The sequence below is a fragment of the Mastomys coucha genome, unplaced genomic scaffold (assembly GCF_008632895.1).
Source record: "Mastomys coucha isolate ucsf_1 unplaced genomic scaffold, UCSF_Mcou_1 pScaffold22, whole genome shotgun sequence".
Taxonomy (NCBI): Eukaryota; Metazoa; Chordata; class Mammalia; order Rodentia; family Muridae; genus Mastomys; species Mastomys coucha.
Genome location: NW_022196905.1, coordinates 170,050,880 through 170,060,513, shown reverse-complemented (window position 1 = coordinate 170,060,513; position 9,634 = coordinate 170,050,880). Strand labels below are relative to the sequence as shown.

The 9,634-nt window shown below is 41.4% G+C and overlaps 1 protein-coding gene across 10 annotated transcripts in view; it reads left to right on the top strand.

Moving 5' to 3' along the window:
• Unc5d (unc-5 netrin receptor D) overlaps positions 1-9,634 on the top strand; it is a 533,275-nt gene that overhangs the window by 449,589 nt on the left and 74,052 nt on the right. For 3 of the 10 annotated variants that reach the window (XM_031339460.1, XM_031339455.1, XM_031339453.1), the window contains one exon: positions 9,400-9,414. The exons of the other annotated variants lie outside the window; for them this stretch is intronic. In XM_031339460.1, the coding sequence (XP_031195320.1) occupies positions 9,400-9,414 (15 nt within the window). The remainder of the gene's footprint in view (positions 1-9,399; positions 9,415-9,634) is intronic. 10 annotated transcript variants of the gene reach the window in all.

Here is a 9,634-nt window from a genome sequence, read left to right as displayed (position 1 = left end):
TATATATATATATATGTATGTATATATATATATATACATTGTATATATATGAGTATGTACATGTGCATATATCACACATATGTGGCCATAGTATTTTAATTATCATACAAACTAGTGGATTTCCATAAGGCTTCTTCATATATCCTTAGCTTCACCTAATCCACTCCCTAAATTTGTTTTATTTTGAAACCTGGCCTCACTATATAGCTCAAGCTAGCCTGGAACTCAGGAAGCCAACCTTAGCTTCCTGGTTGCTAGACTTACAAATGAGTGACAACATAGAGTTGTGTTTCTCGTTTTATTTTTTTGCTTAATAGATAGCATTACTACGTTCAAAAAAACATTTGTTTTGTTGAGTTCTTGTTTTGAAGCTTCCTATTAATTCTTTACTGAGTATTTTGTTGTTAAAGTGCAAAATCATGAATTTTGTTTCTAGGTAACCAAATGTATTCATTTATGTAGTAGGAATTTGTGGTATACAAAGAGTTGTGGCTCAGTGAAATGTGAAGGAGGAATCAGGAGTATATTCTCCCTTACAAGATGAAAGATGGGAGCTTTGAGAAAAAGGAAAAGGAAGAAGGTTGAAGACTCACCCACCTATACTATACAGTGGGAGATAGCCCCACATACTGTATCCTGAAATAATTTCTACCAGATAATGGCGTGAACGTATACCTAAGGTCTGGAAACTAGAATCCTCTTGTTTGTACTGAAGAAATCTCCATCTCATGTGTCAGTTCACAGTGCATTGCCTGGCAGAGTTTACCAGCAAGGCACCTACTCAGAAGATGGAAGCTCAGTCCTTGCTCACATGGGCTCAGTCCCTGGCCATCCTGCCTCAGGCTGCAGACATGAATAGCCCTTTCAACCCTCAGAATTGTCTTCAGCCCATTCCTTTCAATCCTCAGCGGATCCCTGGGCCCTTGTAAGCTAGCGTGAGGCTCCTAGCTATGCTGCTGTTCTCCCAGCTACACTCTGAAACACTTTCTCCCTTATTTCGGCTGTCATTTTTCCTCATCCCGGGCTGATTATTTTCAATTACATAAGTACAGCACTTTGCACAAATTGCATGATTGGCTTTGTCCTTCCAAACCCTTCTTCCTCTAAATCAATTCAGCACATATATGTGTGCAACATTTGTAATTTTCTCAGCATTTTCAACTTTTTATTTATTTATTTATTTATTTATTTATTTATTTATTTACTCTCTGGTTTCTAGTCTTTCATAAGTATCTGCTTTTTTCGTACTACCATTTTCAATGATTTTGGTGGCTCTGTCCTTAATGGAAATAGTGGGATTTTGTTCATTAAGTACCTCAGAACCGAGCAAAGACATAGAGAACAAGCCATAGATCGGTGTGTACTTTAGCATCAGCATAGCACCAGGGTACCCACTGTAATTGAGAATTCACAATCACTCCTTCCTTCCCCAGTGCACTGAAATTTATAGAGTTGATGTCTTCAGTGATTGGAAGGATGTCAAAGGACAACATTCAAATTGCACTCTCCAGTCTCTTTTACTTTGTCTTTCCCCCTTTACTAATAGTGCAGTACTTTCACTGTTCAAAAACTAGAATTGTCAGTTAAAATGCAGGACTATCGAACCATTTACTTAAATTTGAATTTCAGGTAAACACTTCATAAATAATTTTTAGCATAAATATATTGGAGTTATTAAATGGAAAACACTTATATAAAAATTTCTCATTATTGAACTGAAAAAAATAGATTTACTTCTATATTTATTGGGGTAGGATCTCAAAGCTAGTCCTGGCTGGCCTGGAACTCACTATGTGGAACAGGCTGTCCTTGAACTCAGAGAGATCCATCTGTCTCAGCCTCCTGGGATTAAGGACATGCACCATTGCTCCCAGCTAATTCTGTACTGCTATTTATTACATTCAACACCCCTGCTTAAAGGAGAACAGACACATGCCTAAATATTCATAAATTACATGAATTTATGAATTGCCAGTCTCAGAAGATCAGGTAGAACTAAAATATGCCATTAATAGAAAATACTTCCTTTAAGAATGAAAACGTAGGAGGAAAACCTCCCAAGATTTGATGAGAGTGTGGTGCATAGGAGGAAGGGTGGATGAAAGGTGTGGCAATACCAGATGGGATGGAACATTGTAGGGCTTCCACCAGGGAACAGACTCAGTCCAAAGAAGCCAGCAATTAGGAGGTCTGCAAGTGGCAATGCCAGAATAGTGTTTTACGTTCTTGTGTGGTCAACGATGGAGGCAGGCAGGAGGAGTACCAGGCAGAAGAGGTTGTGCAATATGGGCACTAGAAAAGTTGTCTTTCATTGAAAATAGGTAGTAACAGAGAGTATAGACTCTTTAAGACATGTGTGAGAAAGCAAATAACTAAGCGAGCCAAAACAAAATCAAAGATGATTCTTGTGTGTTGAGCCCAGTCACTGGTGGTGCCATTACGGGGAAAAAAAGAAAGAAAGAAAGAGAGAGAGAGAGAGAGAGAGAGAGGGAGGGAAGGAAGGAGGGAGGGAGGGAGGGAGGGAGGAAGAAAGAAAGAAAGAAAGAAAGAAAGAAAGAAAGAAAGAAAGAAAGAAAGAAAGAAAGAAAGGAGAGAAGTTATGAGGGAAAAAAATGTCCAAAGGCATGAGAATGACAAATCCTTAAATCAGATGACAAATGTGAGACCTCAGCCCACAGTGCAGGTAATTGTGTCCAGCAAACAAGAAGACATGAACATGTGTCTTCCGAGGAGATTGACAGATCTTTGCTGGAGACTGGACAGGACTAGGAAGTAGTTGGCACTGTCTGTATGTGCGTGATTATCCAATTAGAGAAACTGAAAAGGGAAGAGGGGGCCAATAATGGAACTTTATAGCCTGTACTTACAACCAGGAGAATACAGGTTCTTTGCTAAACAGCAAAAGAGGAACAGGTAGGAAAAGCAGGGGAGTCGAGTTGAAGGGTTGCCCATTTAGTGATGGGCATCAGATGGTTTTGTCTTACCGCAGAGCCATGGAGAAGGCAGAGATCCTCACTACTGATGAAGAGTCAGAGAGATGAGCTTCAGAGTGGAATGGGGCTGTGGGTGGGGTAAGAGACCTGAAATGATAAGGCAGAGGGACTTGGTTTCAAAAGTTATCGTCCAGCCTGCCTATGATAAAGGATGCCAAGTAAATTCTGATAAGGAGCTGTGGATTTGATACCTTGCATTCTAGAAAACTAGAAAATATAGACACATATAGATCCTATGGAGCCTTTAGGGTAAAGAACAAGAAAGACAAGTGAATAATGAATATTTACACTCCTTTCCCTAGAGGGACTCAAGAGGCACTATGTCATGGTTACTTAAGGACAAGTAAAGGGGAAAAACATTTTCCATGCATGGTGGAACTATTTGTACTCCTAAAGCTTTCTTTAGCTTTGTACATGTGTGGGTTTCACTAAAACAAACACAAAAACAAATAAACAAAACAAACTAAAAAACAGTGTCTAGAAATAACTGGTCAGTGATATTGGTAAGCATGCATTCATGGATGCTTAATGTTTTAAATTCTGGAAATATTACAAATAAAGAACTAAGAGCTCAGGAGAAGGAAGAATAGAAGATGTGTCTCTGAGAACTTAGTCAGAGTGAGCTGAGGGAGGAATTTGCAGAGAGGTGAATAGAGGAGCTAGACCCTACCATAGGCAGGGGGGCAAGATGCCACTGTGTGGGACCAGGAAAAATGCAAGGCTAAAAGAATAAACATGGAGCCATATCCCTGTGAATGCAGGAAGGGACTAAGTCAGAGCAGACCTGCCTAGGAAGGGGAAAAGAAAACACATGCGAGAACAGGGATGTTTTGACCTATTTAGGAGTTTCCGTGGGATTGTCTCTGTGTTCTCAACACAAAGGAAGATAGATGAGAATTAGGGGTCTTAGAGAAAGAGGACAACTATAGTGACTGTTGCAGTGGTTGTGTTATTTGGCCAGGAGACATAAGTAGCATGATGCTTGAGCTGCTAGGAAGACCCTGGGCAGCTTGCACAGTATCCAATGTCTGATGCTAGCCTGGAGAAATGTGACTTTCTCTAATCTAATGGGGCAGGGTCACTTAGATACCTGTATAGAAGAAGAGGAGATGTGAGGAAAGAACACAGTAATGCAGGTTAACAGTTAGGGACTAAAGGTGGCTATATGCTCAGACCTGGGCTTGGCTGTTTTCTAATTATGAAACCATAGGTAAGGGACTAGTTCCCTAAGCTCGTGTCACTGAGTGCTGGTTTCTGATTAGTCCCTTCTATCTAGAGCAATGTTTCTCAACTTGTGGGTTGCAACCCCTTTTGTGGGTCACATATCAGAAATCCTGCATATCTGATATTTATATTAGAATGCATAACAGTAGCAAAGTCACAGTTATGAAGTAGCAATGGTTGGGGGTCCACAGTTTTAGGAAGGTTAAGAACCACTGATCTTAAGGGAGGCAGGCAGTATAATTAGGACAGAAGTAAGCGGGAGTGGAGCATGACTAAAGGTATGACACTGGAGATAGACCACATGGAATTCACTCTTAGCTCTACCACTCACTGATCACGAGGCTGGGCGCAAGCAAGCATGTCGTCCTTTTCTTACCTTGTTTTATACACCTAAGTGAGAACATTTGCTCAATGTCATAGGAGTGAACGCTAAGTATAAAATGCTAGCATGATGCCTGGTATACAGAAAGCACTGTTTGACAATTTCCTATACTGCCACTACTTATAATGAAAATCAGCAGCTACAACAACAAGAACGAGGCATTCAAAGATGGAGAAGTTGAAAAGTGGAGACATTAATTGCAGGCTAAGAGGTCAGGATTCGCCAAGAATTACAAAGTGTAACTGACATCGATTACCATGGCTGACCATAGCTGACCATTTCAAAGCTATTTTCTGAGAAGTTAAAGGGAATTCTTGCTGCTTCTTGGGAACAGCAAGGACAGTAACTTGGGAAATGTTCTAGTAGGTCTGTGTGCCAATGGCCCTGGGCCCACTGAAGCGTCCTCCTGGGCTGGCAGTTGGTTGACTTTCTGTGGGATCCTGCCTCAGCAGTTGGCTTCTGTGTCTTCCATTTGTTTCCCTTCTCCCTGGCTTCTCCTTCTGAATATTTTTCTTTAAATGTAGATTCCTTTGCAATTCACCTCCTCTTTCATTAGCATTCAAATTTGTTTACCTTATTTTCTCCAAAGGAAATGGTGGTCATTCTAGGACACCCACTAAGAGATGAAGCAGAATACCATAGTTAAAAAATGCATTTACCATGCTCCTATATTAATTCTTTATAGCTTGTGTCCTGACGATAGGTTCTAGTCTGATATATGTTAAATATGAGGTGTGTTCAATTTATAACATGTGAATTGAGATAAAGTTCCATCAGTAAGGAGAACTAATATGCTTTTCACATTGGAGTCTGGGAAACATGGGGCAGATCAAGTAAACTGTTGTGGCTTAAGTCATTAGGGATGTTGGTTACTACAAATGCCTAGAAAGGGCTGTCATTCATAAATTTGTTAATATGAAAGGGATTTCAAAGGTCAGCTTGCCATTTCCAGCCAACCCTGATTTAAGAGGAAAAAAAAAAACTAAAATAAAATAATTGCAGACTGTTATAAAGTCCTGCTAGTTTTTAGACGCTTCCTGAAAGGATACTTCACAATCTACCTTAAAGATAGGTTTTATTTTATCATCTCTCATTGTAGGAAAGGTCATTTTAATATCCAACCAGACACCAGGTTGTTTTTATAAAAGGCCATGCCTTCCCTTTCTATACCTTCCTTTCGTATTTATCGATATGGCAGAAAACCTAGGGTACTAGCGTCCTTCTTAATGGACAGTCACTGAGAGCCTACTATGGGCCTAGTCTCTTCTTGGAATAACCCCTTATAGGTCCTATCACCAAGAACAAATGCTGCTCTTTTCTTCCTGAGGTCCTATTTTTCCGACTCCCCCATTTATCTTTGGACATGCCTCTATGTGTCCTTTTCACTGCATACATGCGTTCCTTCAAGCTTTCTTTGGAACCTGGAATGACAAGTTTCTCAGTCAGGAATTTTGGCTGTTTTTTTTGTTGTTGTTGTTGTTGTTGTTGTTGTTGCTTTGTCTATAGATGTAGATTATACATAACTTCTTTTGTTCTTGGATACGCTGGCACCTTCCATGCTCTGCCTAACACAGGAACACAATGGTATACGAAGCCCTGCTTATGAAAGCTATGGAGGCATCCTATGCCCACAAAGGCAGAGTTGCCCTGCTCAAGCCAATGCTTTTGTCCAGAATCCATCCCTTTGAGCCCAGCAAATCAGCAATCCTGCATCTGTAGGAAGACTGATAATGGAAAGGAATTTCTTGAAGCAGAGATTTAAAAATCACCCCAAAACTTTAGTTTATTTAACACTTTGCTTCTTCAGTGTGAGACCAGACAAGTAAGCAGTAAATAGTTCTGCAGAATGACTAGCAAAGTATTGTGAAAAAACTGCTTCTAAGGAGTACAAAGTTGTTAGGAAGAACAATCCAACTATCATTCAAATAATTATCAATAAAAGGTACAGTCCACAATGCGTTTTTGAGAACTACAAGCCCTATAAGTTCTAAAGCTCATAGGTATGCAAAGTTGGCTGTGCATCATCACCCCAGAGAAAGGAGCCTCAAGGTGGCACTTGGCAGGTGGGTAAATAAAGAAGAACAGCTACTGGTGGATGCCTAGATACTACATTGACCAATGTGCAGAGACTTCTGTTAGCAGCACCAAACTGACAAGTCAGTCAAGTACAGTTGAATGTAGGGTGATAGTACAGTGATGGGGCCAGGGACAAAAGCACAGGGGTAGATGTAGAGGCAGCTACAGGTCCTGGGAAGTGGGCTTGCTATGCTATGCAATTGTGTGTTCTAAGAGATCCCCTGGAAGGGATGCTCACTTCCCCCTAGCCAAGCCAATGCCCTCTGCATCTCTCCTTGACAGTTTATTGTTGCATGTGTAGCTGTAACACAGACATACATACATACATCTATATCCTGCTCTTTCTTCTTGGAAGCCAGCGTAGAAAACATGGAACTAAACCTTTGGTCCTTATGAGCTCAGTTCTGAATACAAAGAGAGAATCTCTGTTAGCGATCCTGAAATGTATATGGGAAGCCACTGTATACTCTTGGAAATATGAGAAGGCAGTTGGTAGAGGGGAAGTAATAATGCTTAGTACAAACAGGCAAATAAAGAAGAGAAGATAGAAGTGAGGAGGAAGAAGGAAGTACGAAAGTTCAACTTTCACAGAATTTGAGCCTTGTGTATGGGTTTTGGGCTAAACCTCTTGAGATATTGCAAATAGTGTTGAGTAGCTGTGATATTAAAACTGAGCCCGAAATACATACAACTACGCAGAGCCTCTGGGTGGGGTTGATTGTGTGGCTTGTAGACAAGAGCTACCTGAGGAGGTGGACCGTTTGAACTCCATGCAAACTCATGACAAAGTTGTCCCTGACAAGATGGAATCAGTGCATCCTGTCCTTTGAGACTCCTAGGTTATTCCAGTGAAATGCATACCATTTTGTTCCCCTTTCTATAGGAATACCTTCCCAGTAGCTGCTAGCTTTCCCTCGGATCAGAGTAAATTTTGTAAGGGCCAGTGCACAGTCCAGCTGCCTTCTGTCCCTATCCTAGCCAATGTCCCTCTAGTCAATATTGTTAAGAATTTGTGTTTCCTTTATCTTGTGCTTTCATACGTGTTTTTCTGTTGGTTTGTACACGTGAGTTCAGGGGCCCACAGAAGTGAGTATCAGATGTCCCAGAGCTGGAGTTATAGGCGGTTGCGAGCTGCCCTGTATGAGTGCTGAAAATAAATGCTTGGGTCCTCTCTCTGCAAGGTTCTTTTTAAGCCCTGAGCCTTCTCTCTGCTACCTCTACTCATGTAAAATATTGTTAATTTAATATTTTGTTCTTACGACTTACGTCAAATGCTTGTGCACATTTTCCTAGGAGAGGAAGTATGGTGAGCAGTGCCCCACGCTAATCCAAAAGGAAAGGCTCTGGAATGATGGTCACCCCGGTTACTTGTGTATCAAGGACCAAAATGGGAACCTGGGAAGGGAGGGCAGCTTTCTCTTGCCTCCCTGATTTGTATCACTGACCTAATGCCCAGCGGTTTCCATTTTCATTTCAGGCACTTTTGCTTTGGTAACCCTACCTCCACTGCCACCATCCCACCCAGCCTACCTTACCCCCTCTTTGTCCCCTCCTGTCCTTCCTGGTTCTGTGCTTGGGACTCTAAGAATACCTTTGCCTCTGCTCTCAAATCTCAGCAGTGGAAGCGGCTGCAGTCAGTGCACAGCCAGGCTGCCTCCCTGCACATGCTCCTTTGCTGCAAAGGTGTGCACACCCCCCCAGCAGCATCTTTTTCAATGGTGGTATCTGTTGCTCAGCAATTTCCAAGGAAGGAAAAAGAGCTTAACTGGTCTCAATCCAAAGTCAGCTCACCACTGCTGGTGTCCTGGTGTGATGTGTCTGCTGTGCTCAGTGTGCATTCTGCCCTGAGTAGGATTCTTCCCTCCCAGGACACACAGGGATGGGAGCAAAAGCAGGTTGGTGAACGCACCCTGTTTCTCCGGAAGACAGGCAGGAATGGAAATTCTGCACTGGTTCATTTGTGCTCACTGTCTGGATGGTGAGAACAGAAGGTCTGCCAGCCCCCATTGGGTTATCCTAGAATTAGAACTGAGCTCTATATCATACAGTGTTACATGGCATATCTTGATGATGCTCTGCTTATTAAATGTGTCTCTGAAACTTCTGACCTTTCAGCTCTGACTCCCTCTGATAGCTGTCCTCCTTGCCTGCTGTTTTTATGTGTTTACTGCACTGTTGCTGGTTTGGTTCTGCTTGATCTCCTCATTCACTCTTTAATTTGGTAATACCTTATTTTATGGCTCACTACCTTTGTTGAAAATAGATTCACTGTATACATGTGTGGATATACTTTACCCACTTGATAAATACAATTTTAGGGTGTGGGAAATGCATAGTAAGTGTTGTGCAATTCCAAGGCAAATATATGATGTGTTTCTTTTATCCCCTCAAACCAACACTGGGTGTTAGAATAATTATTTTGGACCCATTACATGCACTTACCATATAATCTGTTGGAAAATTAATTGTGTTGTTAGTTCTTGCCACCGTCTTTTTCCATACACTTTAAGTTGACACCTCTTTTAGGATTAGCTTGTTTCAGATAATTCCCCTAGGTTGAATGCTAATAGCCGTTATCAATCTGCTTTTGAGATGAACCACACCTGATATGTATCTAGAAAAGGATGGGAATTCAGCTGCAGCATATCCTGGGGGGTGGGGAGACATCCACATCCTAAAATTAAACTAACGTTTTTATTTTTGCTTTGCCCATGCATTCAATAGGATGGAGTAGGAGAGGTATGGGAGAAACAGCATGTGCCCCTGAGAGACCAGCCCCTAACAATAAAGTGTTAGAGTCTAGCATTGCATCGGTATCAGAAAACATCGACCATGAACACAAGAGCCCTTGGCAACCAAGATATTCATGTTTCACATAAACATTGCTCTCATGATGGTTGCATATGCTAAACCAACATTATTACTGTGCCCTGACTCTGCATATCAGTATCCAAGTTGA